This window comes from Microtus oregoni, unplaced genomic scaffold (assembly GCF_018167655.1).
Source record: "Microtus oregoni isolate MIOR12 unplaced genomic scaffold, Mior012 000022F_ref0000154, whole genome shotgun sequence".
NCBI lineage: Eukaryota > Metazoa > Chordata > Mammalia > Rodentia > Cricetidae > Microtus > Microtus oregoni.
This window is the reverse complement of record NW_024543081.1, coordinates 365,344-381,657: the sequence shown is the minus strand read 5'-3', so window position 1 is coordinate 381,657 and position 16,314 is coordinate 365,344. Positions and strand designations below refer to the sequence as shown.

Here is a 16,314-nt window from a genome sequence, read left to right as displayed (position 1 = left end):
TATGTGTATAAATGGTTTGCCTATGTTTATGTATATGTACCACATATATTCCTGATACTAAAGGAGGCTAGAAGAGGAAGTCAAATTCCTTGGAACTGCAGCTATAGATGGTCATAAGCTGTCAGGTGGGTCCTGGGAATTGAACCCAGATCCTCTGCAAGAGTAGCAGGTGTTCTTAGATGATGAACTGTCTATAGGGTCAAGCAGAACACTTCCTTAGTATGCCAATGGCCTTGGGTCCCATCTTTAGCGCGTGCGCATACACACACACACACACACACACACACGCCAAGTACTTGGATAATAAGGAAAATGCCTTAGATCATCTTGGGAATTAGCTTTCCCAAACTTTGAATTTCCCTATGTTTAATTGTTAAGGCACTTACGCTGCTGTAAGGGTCAAAGACCCAGCTATTGGTTAAGGTGGTAGCTGATCTTGGTATTATCCACATGACTGATTTTTCAGACAGGCAATATGGAAGTGCCATAGAGACTTCCAAGATTTCAGAGGAAACTGTAGGAGGCCAGGCAGTGTATGGCAACTTCAGAGTTGTTGGTACCTGCTCCCAATGGTGGTATATAAAGCCCAAGATGCAGTTGATATCTACGGACTTTGGAGGTGTGGAACCTTTATCCAGGAAAGCTGCAGGCAGCCTCTAGATAGGGCTGCAGTGGGAAACGCTGTAGGGGCGGGGCTGCTTATGCTATTACAGGATGCAGTTCAGGGAGATACAGGATTTACCGTTTTGGGCTTATATTGGTTTGGTTCTTTGCTATTCTTTCTTTTTTTCTTTTGGAATTGGTATTTTACTATTTACAGTTGTATTAAGTATCTATTTCCTCAGAATTGAAATATTCTTTCTAGGGGGAGGGCGGGAGGCTCAGGAAACTAGAGACACAACGCCCAAGAAACTCAGATAGTGACAAGATTCACAAATCTCCTCTTCTTATTATAAACACAGTGAATAACATCAAGGCTGAGGCCAAAAGAGCCCAGCAGAGCTAACTGTAAGTCTTGCAGGGAGCCCTAGGGATGATTCTTTTTGTGAGTTGTCACCCTTGTTGATGTGAGCTTGGGGTAATGCAGCTGCTTTAAGGCCCTCATACTCTTTTAAGTAAGTAACTTGAGTCCTCAATAAATGCTTGGTTTGGTTTGGTCATCTCTGCCCTTTTTGGGGGCGGGGGAGGAAGGAAAAAAAATCATAACAACACATTGTGTATTGAAAGTATGTGTCTTAGTTTTGGAATTTTACAAGGGCTCATAGCTAAGAACTTGCTTTGAGTCTCAGAAGAGATTATGCTCTTAGATACTTGCACAATGCTAGTATTGTTGCAACTATTCATGGCATTAGATTTTTTTAATCCAGGAGACAGAGACTGGGAGGTCTGAGTTTGAGCCTAGGCTAGTCTACTTAGTGAATTCTAGGTCAGCCAGGGGCTAAATAGTGAAACCTTTCTCAAAAAAGAAACAAATAAGTAAACAAGACTAGGGGGAGCTCTTAGAAACGAATTGAATGCAGTTTACATCTGGGATGGCTGTGAGCCCATTTGGGGTTAGGATGCAATGCTGTGGTTTGAATATGAAGTGCCCCTCACAGTCTTCATACATTGAACACATGGTTCCTAGTTGCTGGTGCTATTTAGAGAAATGCTAGAAACTAAGAAATGGGATTTTGCTTGATAAAGTGGGTCACTAGTGTGTGTCCTCAACTTAACATCTGAATTGTGAGCCAAAGTAGATGTCTCTTTCCTTAAGTTACTTTCTCTTATGTGTTTGTCAAAGTAAGACAAGCTGACTAACACATAGTCCCTTAAAGATGTCATGAACTGTGATGGAAAAGAACAGTCTCATAGAGAATTGCTTCTGGGGTCATAGTTGAGGGCTGGTCATTCCATGGGCTAGATTGTTTGTCCTGGGAAGAAGACGGGAAAACTTCAGACCGGAGGGAAAAGTCCAAGTGAAGGCAAAAGAAAAGTTCCTGGAGGAGACACCAGAGAACTACAGCCACGGGAGTGGAGGGAGGTGGGCACAAACAACAGCATTTATATAAATAGAGACACAGCTCTTATTAAGGGTTGTGGGCGGGACCCTGGAAGTGGTAGGAACTCTGAGTCTGACCTTGCACAGCTCCTGGGGTCTTCCTCTCTCCAGCCCCTCTCAGCATCATCCTCATTGGTTGTACCAGCCATAGCATAGCAACTTATGATGGTTACAGAGTCCTAGCAAGGAGAGGGAGACAGCCCTAGGGAAAAGGAGCAGCTGCTCTTAGAGGGGTCAGTCCCTCTTTCCCAAGTCAATTCACGCTTCCTTGACTCTCCTTTACAATGGCAAGGAGTAATTGCCACAATTCCATGCGTTTCAGAACTAGACACTAAAATCCATTCTATCCAAGCAAGTCACATTACAGTAGTCAGCTGAGGAATTAGTGTGTGAGTGCCTGTTATAGCCCCTCTAAATCCTAGAGTGTGCCTATTATAATAGGCAGAGATGGTTGGTATGCATAGTTGGCTAAACTGTGGCTAAGGAGCATTTTATCTAGAGCTCTAGCTTGACTAGCAAATAGAAAGCAAAACTTATCTTTTTCTTGAATGAATAGTTAATTCACAGTAGTGCTCTGATCACCTTGACCTAGATAAGATGACTGTCTCTGTACCAACTATAAAAACTGCTCAGTAGCCATGAGTGATTAAATCTTAGTTTGGCAAACAGCTACATGAACATTTAGATACATAACAGATTCTGTCCCAAGTCAAGCAACAGCAATAATGGATTCTGAACAGAAAGAAGAGTTGGCAGACACTCGACAACAGGTTATATAAAATGTATAGCCAGCTGCAAGTGGAAGAGAAGGCCATTGACTTGATGACCTTGCAATGCTGACTGAAGTTCTGTCCTGCAGTCGTTCAGTCCCAAAGTTACACACAGAGGTGTACACTAATTATAAACTGATTGGCCTAGTATCTCAGGCTTCTTATTAACTCTTTTTTTTAAAGGATTATTTAACTTTTTATTTTCTGTGCATTGGTGTGAGGTGTCAGATCCCCTGCAACTGGATCTTTAGACAGTTGTGAGCTACCATGTGGGTGCTGGGAATTGAGCCCAGGTCCTCTGGAAGAGCAGTCAGTTCTCTTAACCATTGAGCCATCTCTCCAGCCCCCTTCTTATTAATTCTTATAACTTATATCAATCAGCCCATAGTTCTTGTCTGTGTTAGCCACGTGGCTTGGTACCTTTTTTGGTGAGGCAGTCACATCTTGCTTCCTCTGAGACTGGGTCGTGACTGCAGACTGCTCTTCTCTCTTTTCAACATTCTCATTGCTCTTCCTCTACTTCCTGCCTTGCTACTGGCCAATCCGCATTTTATTAAAAATAATACAAGACAGGAAAAAAGTCCATTGTCCCACAGCATTGCATTTGCTATTCTGAGTGGTGATGGCAGAACACTTGTGTACACCTGATATTCCTCCTTGCCCCGATCATTCTAGTAGTTATCTAGGCTCTTACAGTAAGATTACAAAAATAAAGCAGGTAAGGGATAGTATGAAATCTAAAACAAACAGCAGTAAAACTATATGAACATAATAATAATCATTTCTGCCAAAAGGCCTGGGAAACCTATTGGCTATTAGAAATACTAGAAAATTAGCAATTCATAAATCAGCTATCAGTAGCATAAAATAGAAAATATTTTTAAATGCTCTAGCATAAGAAGTATATTGAACATCAAAGGAATGCCTGATTAATAGTGTAGTACCATGTTATTGCATGAGTTCTAATTGGTCAAATGTTGGGGTAATGTTAAAAGATCAGAGAGAAAACGGAGCAAGCCATAGCCAATTCTTACCATGCTAACTCCTCAGCCAAAAAAGGGGCGAGCTTTTCCTCTCTCTCTCTGCCCAGCCATATCACTTCACACCTGTCCGGTTAACTAATGGCTAGCTCTGCCCTCTGTTCTTTAGGCAAGATTTATTTGTTACAGCACAAACAATATCACCACATTTCCCCCTTTTGTCTAAAATAAAAAAGGTTATAACTAATATAAGAAAAACTATACAGACCTAGGACTTACCACAGGGCAGAAAACCCTGACTGCTCTTTGGACTGGAGAGGGAGGGGGAAAGGAGTGGGGGGGAGGGGGAGAAGGGTGGGAGGAGGGGGGGGAAGGGTGGGGGGAGGGGGAGGAAAATGGGAGGCTGGGAGGAGGTGGAAACTTGGTTTTTTTCCTCCTTTTCTCAATTAAAAAAATAAAATAAAATAAAAACTATACACAATAAATACAATAACTATATACAATATACACAGGTAGTAAATACTTCCACAATGTCTAGTTCATTAGCAGCTGACAATTTCAGAGAAAATATTCCATATTTATCCTATCTTGATGAGTCCAAAAGGTTGTGCCTAATTTACTTTCTATTCTTACTTGTATTACCAAAACTATCTTTTAATGTCTCTCAACCTGCTTGTTGGGGTTTCTGTCCTCCCACCAGGTATCACAGCTGTTTAACCCCAAAGGAAAAAAAAAGAAAAAAAAAAGAGGTCTCCATAAGTTATAACTGATTGGCCCATTAGCTCAGGCTTCTTATTAACTCTTATAACTTATATTAACCCATTATTCTTATCTATGTTAGCCACATGGCTCGGTACCTTTTTCTGCAGGGAGATCACATCCTGCTTCTTCAGTGACTGGGGAGGAATGGGCTTCCTCCTTCCCAGAATTTTCTTGTTCTCATTTCCCCACCTCTACTTCCTGTCTGGTTGTCCCACCTATACTTCCTGCCTGGCTGCTGGCCAATCAGCGTTTATTTAAAACATGATTGACAGAATATAGACAATTGTCACAATCAGCCTTAAATATACTTTACATCTCTGTAGTGAGTTTCTTTTCTGTATCTGGTAACAAGAAAAACTAAAGTCTTCAACTCCACCAGAGACATGAGAAAGAAATAATATTACCTGAGTAAGCAGGAAGTGCAAGCAAGCTACTTCTAAAAAATGTGAGAAATGATATAAACAGCAGGCTGCCTGAACAGTCACCCAAGTTTTCTCTGCAATATTGTGGCATCCATCTTCAACCTACAGGCCTAACATGTCTGACAGACTTTTCTGTGAAGCACAGGATATTCTAAAGGACTGCCTACCTTGTCTTGGCAAAGTTCAGCAGTCCTCTCTTTTACGTCTCGCTTGTCCAGGTAAGACAGCATATTGTCTGCAGTAGTCGAGGCAAGAGCACTATCCTGCCCAGTGACTAGCTTTTGCCACACACACAAAAAATACTTAATATGAAGATCTTCTCTGAAGTAGATTGCTAACTGCCAGGAGCAGGCATGTTTCATTGTCATAAAAAGAAAAAGAAAAAAGAACCTATATACATCATAAATGCCATATTTTGCATATCTCTGAAGTGTTTGGAGACGACCTGCCTGAAATATATCTCTGTTTGACCTTGTAAACATACCTAATATGACTACAAGTTTGATTGTAATAGGTGACTAATTACTAACCTGCATTTCCTTATTGTCCCGGCTCCTCTTGAGAATTTGGGTGTCGTGTTCTTAAATTTACTTCCTGCTGTGTGGGGGTGATGACAGCTTTAGGGGATCCTGAAAAGAAAATTTGGCCTTAATTAACAAGTCTTGGGAGAGATAGTTATACCATTTGTTATCCAGTCTCTGCATAAAGGCTAGTCTCAGTCCTGACTAGAGTAGTCTGTAGGCTGGATCATCTCAGCTAGCTACCTCTAAATTATTCTGAACAGTTTGTATTTCAAAAGCCGATCTTGGCTGGGCGGTGGTGACACACACCTATAATGCCAGCACTCAGGTGGCAGAGGTAGGTGAATCTCTGTGAGTTTGAGGACAGCTAGGACTGTTAAAACCCTGTCTCAAAAACCAAACCAAACAAATCAAAAAGCTGATCTTCAGCTTAGTGGTGTTATACCCCTGGTGGAATTGTCATTGTGGGACCCATCCTCCTTCAAAGGTCGCTGTTAGGCAGTCTCTTGGTTAACTGCAGTAAGCTGATAGAGAGGGACTGGAGAGATGGCTCAGTGGTTAAGAGCACTGGCTGCTCTTCCAGAGGTCCTGAATAACCACATTGTGGCTGACAACCATCTGTAGTGAGATCTGGCGCCCTCTTCTGGCATGTGGGCATTCATGGAGGTAGAATGTTGTATACATAATAAATAAATCTTTTTTTTAAAATAACTTATTTAATTTTATTTTATGTGTGTTGGTGTGAAGGCGTCAGATTCCCTCGGACTGGGACTGGAGTTACAGACAGTTGTGAGCTGCCATGTGAGTGCTGGGAATTGAACCCAGATCCTCTGAAAGAGGAGCCAGTGCTCTTAACCTCTGAGCCATCTCTCCAGCCCCAATAAATACATCTTTAAAAAAAAAAAAAAGAAAACTGATAGAGACTCAAACCTTAAATCATGTACAGGAAGGTAGATGAAATCTTTTTCTAGAATTAGTACTTTATATGGCCATAAATATCAAGACAAAAATTTAAAGTATATATATAAATCTTTTAAGATTTGAGATAGTTATACCTTAAAGAGTAAAAATAAAACCAAAGAATCATGGGATTAATGACAATGAAATAGTTCTTAAATGTTTGTTTTTCTTCTGTCCCACATCAGATGACTCTTCTGATATGAGATAGGGATTTTGGATTTTACTTTAACAAGCATCTTGGGTTTAGAGAAGGAGAGAGCCACTCTCCAATTCCAAAGCCAGTTTTAATTTTTAATTGAACTGGGACTACAGAAAGACCATTTGCATTATATGTCTGTAAAGAACAGCAGAAACAAACATTTGCAGATATTTATGGAATTTTATCCTGTTAGAAATATGATATGCCAAGAGGCCAATTTACGCTTTTTCTTGGGACTGTCTTGATGATTTGTTCTTTTTCTTCAGATGTTTCATTTGTCCATTGGTCTTCATATTTCTTAGCTAGATGCCTTCATTCTCCTGAAAAGACAAAAATAAAATTCTTCCCCAGCCCTAATTTTGGCAAGGTTCCCTTATGGCAAGTTAGATCAGATCAAATGAAAAACATTTGTTAGTTTTATTGGTTAGATTGAATGGTCACACTGTTTGATGAACTATCATCTCTTCTGCTTAAGGGGTCTCTCTTGTTTAAATCAAACCTTTATCAATTTTTATGATCCATAGCTTTTCTTCTGTTGTGGCAACAAGCAAACCTCTTCCCCAGTGTAACACATGTCCTGGTTTCCATTCTGAGGTCAACACATCTTAAAAGTATACTGGCTGATTTAATAGTAGTTTTTTTCTATCGATCAATATCTCTCTACAGCTGTTGTTCCTTTCTTATTAGTATTTAGAAAATTTAAAGTTCATAAAGCATTATGCAATCCATTTCTGGGGTTTTTATTACCCCTTTCTGTTTATTTATATTCTTTATAGTTCAATTTTACCTTTCTAACTGCCTAATCTGTAGGATTGTGTGGTATACCTGTAATATGCTTTATATTATAATAAACAAAAAACTGTTTCATTTTCTTAGAGATATGCTGGAGCATTGTCAGTCTTAATTCAGCATACCTAAATCAGCCTTTTCAAAACTCAAAGCAGTTGCCCTTTGAATAGATATCAATGGTGTGGTGCACATTTTAATTTTCAAAATTCTACAAAATGGAGAACATCCATCTGCCAGATTTCATTTTTTTTTGAGTACCCTTTGGGTTACTTCCTGCAAGTAGTAGTGTTTGGTTGTATAAAGGACAAGTAGTATATTTTCTTATAATATCCTTGGCTTGTTGCTGTATGATGAAAAAAGTCTTTTATTTTTTTAAACCTTTGCTATTGACTTTTTTTTTTTAATGAAATTCTGATGTCTCCATCTCCTATCAATAGTTGGTCAAAGGGCTGGAGAGATGGCTCAATGGTTAAGAGAGCATTGCCTGCTCTTCCAAAGGTCCTGAGTTCAATTCCCAGCAACCACATGGTGACTCACAACCATCTGCAATGAGGTCTGGTGCCCTCTTCTGGCCTTCAGGCATACACGCAGACAGAATATTGTATACATAATAAATAAATAAATAAATAAATAAATAAATAAATATTAAAGAAATAGTTGGTCAATTTCTTCATTACCTTTTGCTTGAGGGCCTGACAGACCTGTATGGGAACAGATGTGTGTTACATATACAGGATGATTCCTAGTCCTCATTATTTCTTGTAACTGAATAAATAAATAGTAAGGTCAGTTCTGTATCATCTGTTCAGCAGTTTCAGTATGCAGAAACAACTTTCTGCATATTGCAAGTCAGTTATTATGTATATGCTTTTAATTTTCCTTTCTTTTCTTCTGGCCCTATACATTTTATCCATATCGTGCTCATATAACTGAGCTACAGCTCCCATCCCTTAAAGCTGAACATTTACCTCTTAAAGAGGCCAATTTGGATGTCAAGATTCTGGTGCTTTTTCCTTCTTCATTGAAATTTTCCTCTAGCTAATATACTTAAGTTCATGTAATAAAGTGGGTCTCTGGCCAATAAAACGGCCCAGTGGGTAGACATCTGCCACCAAACTTGATGACCTGTATGCAATCCCTGAAACCCGTGTAGTGTAAAGAGTACCTACTCCTGTAACCATCCCTCCGACCTCTGTGCCTATGCTGTGCTGTGCATGTGCACAAATGTCAGGCGGGAAGGTCTCATCTAGCATTGCCTATTTGGTTTGACCCGCAGCTTGAACAGCTGCAATTACTTTGATTCAGTCCCAAAGTTACACACAGAGGTCTACACTAATTATAAACTGATTGGCCTAGTATCTCGGGCTTCTTATTAACTCTTATAACTTATATTAGCCCATAGTTCTTGTCTGTGGTTAGACACATGGCTTGTTACCTTTTTTGGCGAGGCAGTCACATCTTGCTTCCTCTGAGGCTGGGTCAGGACTGCAGACGGCTGTGAAGACCAGAGGCTTTGGATCTTCCTGGGGCTGGAGTTACAGGCAGTGAGCCCCAGTCCTCCACAAGAGCAGTTAGCAGTCTGTATGCTCGGCTGTCTCACCTGCTTTAATACTCAGCACTCAAAATAAAGCAGCTATGCTTTCTCTCCTTCTTTGCTATTTTCTCCACCTGGTTTGTAACTGCAGCGAGGAATTTTTTTCTCAGCTCACATGCTTCCTAATTCTTTGACTTGTAAGACATTCTGGCAATATTTATTCCTTGTGACTTACTCCAAGCCTCTGTTGTCCTTTGAACCTGCCCATTTAGATGACCCCACCTTCATCTCTGACTCATTTCTAGGACTTTACACTTATACCCCGGTGGTTAGAAATTCTAACTCACATTCTTTTCTGCTCACTGACTACCTGCCCGTCTCTAAAAATAGGTCATAACAGTTCTTTTTTGCATGTTTTAGTTATAGCTGCCAGCAGGCATGGTGAGACCCTAGAATCTTCTCTGGGATTGGTAGGCTTGTATCCTGAGCTTTGAATTTGTTTCCTAGCTTGTGGACAATTCTGTTATGTATACCTACTCTTACATATTAGTAAGGTCTGCTATATAAGTCAAAGGAGTTTTGTGTAAAAGTCTCCAGGGAAGCTTTGTTGAATTTCAGAATCTATGATGCGGAGTTCTGGACTCAACTTGGAGGTTCTGTTGTGGCTACGGAAGGAGCCTCCTTAGATGTGTATCTTTGCTGTTCTCACAGGTGATGCTTACAGGGGTCTGGGGCTGCCCCGACCTTGGCTGCCTATGCTCCACTCTTCTCTTGGCAGCCTCTGTAGTCACTTTGCTGAACATTTGGTTCTCTTTATCAGTTATATTCTTGTGTTGGATTTTCAGTTCCCATTCTGTAAGATGACTTTTTTTTGCTCACCTTCCACAACAGGTAGGCATCTACCATCAAAATAAGACCAGCCCTAGTTCCCTGTTGTACAAATTTCTCTCTATATACCTTTTTTTTTTTTTTAAAGAAAAGCATTCGCTTGACAGTTTTGAGTACAGGTATGTTTGGTTTCTAATAACCTAGTTTCCCCCAACATTTTAGTAGACAAGTCACATGACCTAAATCCTTCCTAAATGTAGATTTTTCCAGCATCTGTAGTATTTCATAAGAAGTTTTAAGTCTCTTATGCCTTCCATCTTTGCTTTTCAGTCTCTCTTCTGATGACGTTTTCACGTAATACCGTTTGATCCCTCTGTTTGAAGGCTGACGTACTGTCTTTTGCCTTTTCAATCTGAACTTCCAGGATGCAAATCTCTGGCTGTATTATTGAGCACTTGAGATTTGAGTCAATCAAGTAGAAGAATTTCTTAACCGGAAAATATGTAACACTGGGATTTCAAGATTTAAGATAAAAATACAATGTAAAATAGTTCAGTAGATTTTCAAGTACATGTTGATTAGATGGATATTCTGGGTTAAGTTAAAATTTGCTAAAATTAATTTTACTATTTTATTTTATTTTTATAGATAGGGTCCCCCCTATGTAGCCTTGACTAGCTTCACTTCTTTAGATATGGTTGCTGTGTGTTTGACTCATTTAGTTCCTACCACACAGGTTGATTCAACTCTCGGTTTTGCTAAAATATCTAGATCAGTGTTTGGGTTTCTTATTGTTCTTTTTTGTATATAGGGTCACAAGTAGTCCAGGTTGGTCTCAAACTTTCTAAGTAACTGAGGGTGATGATGAACTTTTTTTAAAAAAAAATACAAATTTATTCATTTTGTGTGTGTGTGTGTGTGTGTAATTATGGGTGTGCATGAGCGGGTCAGAGAACAAACTGTGACAGTTGGTTCTCTCCACTATGCTGTTCTTGGGGCTTGATGGCCGTGCCTTTGCCCATGAGCCGTCTTGCCATCCTGATCTACCTTATTCACGTGTGCTCTTGTGCTCAGCTTCATATGGTGCTGTGGGTTGCAGCCAGGACTTCATGCACACACTAAAGTTACGAGTGAGACCTTGGAACACTTTGTCCTAAATGGGGTGTCCTCATCAAATCATTTCCCTCAGGACTCAGGGAGTTGGAAGAGGAGACAAAGTTTTACAGAGCCTGTGGGCTGGAAGAAACCAAGGAAACAAGGCCTTTAGACACAACAGGAATGCTGGACATATGATGTCATAGAGACTGGCAGTGTGCACAGGTCTAAGCCAGATGGGGTCCTAGTACTGAGAGGAAAATAGATACAGGTCCCTAGCCCTAGCCCTTAAGCTATCTCTGGTTGGTAACTGTTTGCAAGTGAAAAACTAGCATCCTCCAAGGAGTATCAGTGGGAAAATAAAGCACACTTAGGGGCAGCCCCCATATCAACACAAAACAAATTCAATTTCAGTGGTATTTCTGGAGGGTTTTTTTATTTTGTTTGTTTGTTTATTTTGTTTTGTTTTGGCCTCAGTGCTGTGTCTGGGCTTTTTCTTTTCTTAACCTTATAAACCGTTTGCTTATTATCTGATTTCCTGTTTTGTTTTTATGAGCTTTCTGTATGTGCAAATGTGTGTGTCTCTGAATCTGTATGTGTTGTGATTTCTCTTTGGTTTTTTTTAAAAGTCTTACTTGTTTTGTCCTGTTCTGGTTTATTTGTTTTATTTTATCTTATTATTCTTAGTAATTTTTAATTGTATTCTAATGAGAAAAAAGTTGTGTGGATTTGAGTGGGTGGGGAAATGGCGAGAATCTGGGAGTAGTTGGGAAGGAAAACTGTAATCAGAATATACTGCCTGGATAATTTTTAATATTAGAGAAAAAAAAGGATTAAAGAGAGAGAAAAGAAAACAGGCCCAACAAACCATGAGGATCAGTCCAGTAAGCACCATTTTTTTCGCGGCCCCCACTCAGATCCTGCCTCCAGGTCCTACCTTGTTCCTGCCCTGACTTCCTGGGTGATGTACTGTGATCAGATGTATAAGTGGAATACCCAGTTTCTTACTGGTTCGTTGATACTACTTTAAATCATAGAACCAGCCACCTGGGACGTTTACTACTAATCCCCTTGTCACAATAAATACTAAACTTCCCTAGGCCAGGCAGTTCTCCACAGTGTCTATCAAATAATGTGTATATTCATACCTGCATATCTGACCAAGTATCGACTTGCCAAACAGGTACTTAGGGTAGTTGTCTGATGTGATGTCTTTGCTGAAGTTGGGGAGTGGTTGGTGTGTGCTGGCTGAGATAACTGCATGCACAGGGCTGCTCATTTGAACTGTGCTTTAATTTGACTGCCCTCTGGCGTTAGGATATGGAAACTCTAGCTGAGCAGTTCATCTTTTCAAAGGAAGGGGGTAGGTGGTAGGTACATTTTTCTTTGATTAGGATGCTGTTTCTTTCCCAGTAAGCAATCGGTAAAGATCCTCTAGTTTCAGTAGGAAGTCCGTTGTCTTTGGAATAAACTATAAGAATATCTAGCTTACATTCTTTCCTGCTCACTGACTACCTGCCCATCTCTGAAAACATGTCATAACTGTTCTTTTTTGCGTGTTTCAGCTATAGCTGCCAGCAGGTGTGGTCAGACCCTAGAATCTTCTCTGTATTCTTATGTTTATTTATGTATATTTACTTATGTTAGGCCTGCATTTTCATTCTTCAGCAGCACATCTCCCTGTTTGATAGTTTCTAGCCCTGTGTGCTGAGCTGCCTTTTTTCTTTTATCCCTTATTTTCATCTGTACTCACGGGCTTAAATCTTGCTCCATTGTACGCAAGTGTAAAGTGGTAGCCCAATATCTCCTCTAAGCCTAAGACTGCTGTCTGTAGTAATAGGAGCGGCGGGGCTGCGTCCCCAGCACCCCGGCCGCCTGGCTAGCTTATGCCCCGAAATAATTACATGGACACTGTATTCTTTTGGCCCATTTCTATCTAGCCTCTTCTAGGCTAACTCTCGCACCTGGACTAGCCCATTTCTAATATTCTATGTAGCACAGCTAGGTGCGCTTACCGGGAAGATTCTAGCCTACGTCCATCCTGGGTCGGAGCTTCATCGCGTGTGTCTGCCCAGGAGCCGGGAGCATGGCGTCTCTGCTCCAGAGAGCAGAGCTGTCAGTCTATCCCGGAGAGGGGAGCATGATGTCTCTGAGCTCACTTCCTCTTCCTCCCAGCAGTCTATTCTGTTTACTCCACCCACCTATGTTCTAAGCTATGAGCCCAAGCAGTTTGTTTATTACTTAACCAATGAAATCAAAAGATTGATATATGACACTCCCACATCAGCTGTCTTTAATTGCTCATCTAGATACTGCGGATTATCCCATCTCACCCTGTGCCCACTTCTCAGGGTGTTGGCTGACTACATCCATGTGTATTATGTGTATTTGTTTAATGACAGCTTTTCTTCCTATCCTCAGAGTCCAGTGATAGCAGGGACCCTATAGCACCTGTGTTGGATTTGGTTCTCCATTGGGTCTGCGATGTGTCTGAATACGTACATAGCGACTGACTGACTAGAGGTTGGCGTGAGCCTGATTTTCGAATGCTTTATTTCAGTATTGGTGCTTTATATGAGTTCATTTGCTCTAGATAAATTTAGATGTTTTTACTTTTTCCTGGGGAAACTCGTTTCTGTATGACTGTATATTTAAGGACTTGATTAACTATTACTCAATTGAACTTCAAGACAACCAGCTTGCTTGTGTAGTGGGGACTGATAATCAGTTAAAAATTATTTTTTTATTAATATTTATTGAACTCTACATTTTTCTCTGCTCCCCTCCCTGTCTCTCCCCTCCCCCCTTCCACCTTCCCCCAAGGTCCCAATGCTCCCAATTTACTCAGGAGATCTTGTCTTTTTCTACTTCCTATGTAGATTAGATCTATGTAAGTCTCTCTTAGTGTCCTCATTGTTGTCTAAGTTCTCTTCTCTTGGATTGTGGTTTGTAGTCTGGTTTTCTTTATGTTTAAAAACCACCTATGAGTGAGTACATGTGATATTTGTCTTTCTGTGTCTGGGTTACCTCACTCAAAATAATGTTTTCTAGGTCCATCCATTTTCCTGCAAAATTCAAGATGTCGTTATTTTTTTCTGCTACATTTACACAATGGAGTATTACACAGTACTTATCCATTCTTCAGTCGAGGGGCTTTTAGGTTGTTTCTAGGTTCTGGCTATGACAAACAAAGCTGCTATGAACATAGTTGAGCACATGTCCTTGTGGCACGATTGAGCATCCTTTGGATATATACCCAAAAGTGGTATTACTAAGTCTTGAGGAAGGTTGTTTCCTAATTTTCTGAGAAATCGCCACAGTGACATCCAAAGGGGCTGTACGGCTTTCATTCCAACCAGCAATGCAGAAGTGTTCCCTTTTCCCACAACCTCTCCAGCATAAGTTGTCTTCAGTGTTTTCGATCTTGGTCATTCTTTAGATGTTGATGGAAAAAAATTATTTTTATTAAAAGCTCTGGGTTTGATCTCTAGCACTGGGAAAGGAAGGGAAAATAAAATTGACGTCCTTGGTTTGTCTCAGCCCTTGTCTGTATAAGGATTTATGACTTGGCAGGCACAGTGGTTCACACCTGTAATGCCAGTACTTGGGTGGTTGAAGTTGGAAGATTGCTGTGCATAGGGTCCTGGGCTAACAGTAAAAGACCCTATCTCAAAACAGTAACAACAAAAATAAACAATTTTTTTTTTTACTTAATGAAAGTCCGCTTAAGTTAATTAAAACTCCTTTGAACATTTTTTGATAGAGGTTTACTTTCGATTTTAAAAGTTTTATTTTCATATTTTATAGAGGCATATATCTTGATTCACTTAATAAGTTTGATTTACTTTGATGTTTTTCCTATATAAAGTTTTTCTCCTTCCTTCCTACCTCTTTTGCTTCTCTTTTTTCAGTGCTAGTATCAAATCACAGTGTCTTCCATGAAAAGTAATCACTACAAATTACTTTATTTGTAATGAGCTGTATCCTCAGCCCTGCCTAGCATTTTATTGCGAGGCTTACTTGCTGCTTTGAATTGATGCTGCTTAGATAAAGTGTTTTGCAAAGATAAAGTGATTTGTAAAGGTGGTAGTCTTCATAACAGTCTGTGTGGAGCACACAAGATTGGAGTCAGATTTGAGATTGCTTTTGGTTAGATGAATCTGTTTGTGTGGCTTTGGTTTCTTGTCTTTTATAGGATTTTGGTGACATTGTTATCCAATACCTACCAGTGTCCTCCATACCCAACAGCTGTGTATATACAGGTAGAGTTTCTCTGCTCAGAGATGCTTGAGATGAGGGGTTTTCAGTTTTTGTTTTTAAACATTTATATAACAGTTATGGGGTAAACATTCCTAGTGTGAACTCTGAAATGTGGCACAGTAGGAGTCCTTGGGAATACTATCTAATGAATGTAGAATATAGGCTTCAGATTTTGAAGGTTTGGGTGAGAGATGTTCATCACATACTATATTTAGAAGGCTCTGAGCTGTTTTTCTTGGAACATTTTATAATTCCCACGTGTTTCTGAGAGTAGTAGAGACTATTTCTTCACATTTCAGAACAAAGTAGCTTTGTACTTAATAATCTGGCTTTACTCCAGGCTGTGAAAAGTGGTACATTTTAAATCATGTTTTGCAGAAGTTTCGCTTTGTTAACTGACTTCAACAGTTAGTCACTGTTAAAAAGGGGGAACCAAGACTTCAGTATAGCATGTCTTGTAACCACATCTTTGCCATTTGTGTATTCAGAAGAGGATATAATTATCTTTTTTTTTTTCCTTTAAAGGGACATGAGAGATGGCTTTAGAAGAAAAAGTTTCTACTCTTCTCATTATTCAAGAGAACGATCTCCCCATAAAAGGGACGCTCCTGTTTTTAGAGAATCACCTGTAGGCCGGAAGGACTCCCCACACAGCAGATCTGGCTCCAGTCTCAGCAGTAGAAGCTATTCTCCAGAACGAAGCAGAACACACTCCTTCCATCAGTCTCAGCACAGAAGTACGTCTGCTTTTCTTTTCTTGTTTCTTTTTCTCTGTCGTGTATTCGTGACCCTCTGTGATGAGAGTGTACTAAGTCAGACTGATTCGGAGTTGTAGGAGAGGTATCTTTTCTTGAGTAATTTCAAACACTCAGAAACGTGACAGAGTAGTACAGTAAGTATACACACGTACCTCCCTCAGTTCTTTGTGTGGAATTAGAGTCTGCACAACAGTTGATGCTTGAATTCGTCTGTGTGTGAAAGAGGTCCTTGTTACCAAGTCTAAAAGTGAATACGCTCCCATACTTCCTAGTCGTCCAAGAACTTTCAGTTACAGCCGCAACTTTCTTCTCCCACTCACAGTCTCACCTTGTCTTTTTTGGTAGATGTTGTTAGATTCTTGTGTTCTGCAAATATCTTTAAGTTGTCTATTATT

At 40.0% G+C, this 16,314-nt stretch overlaps 1 protein-coding gene across 8 annotated transcripts in view; it reads left to right on the top strand.

The window, feature by feature from the left end:
* Positions 1-16,314, top strand: part of Pphln1 (periphilin 1) — an 86,891-nt gene that overhangs the window by 27,475 nt on the left and 43,102 nt on the right. For all 8 annotated transcript variants that reach the window (XM_041672368.1, XM_041672374.1, XM_041672370.1 and 5 more), the window contains one exon: positions 15,687-15,898. In XM_041672368.1, coding sequence (XP_041528302.1) covers positions 15,687-15,898 — 212 coding nt within the window. The remainder of the gene's footprint in view (positions 1-15,686; positions 15,899-16,314) is intronic.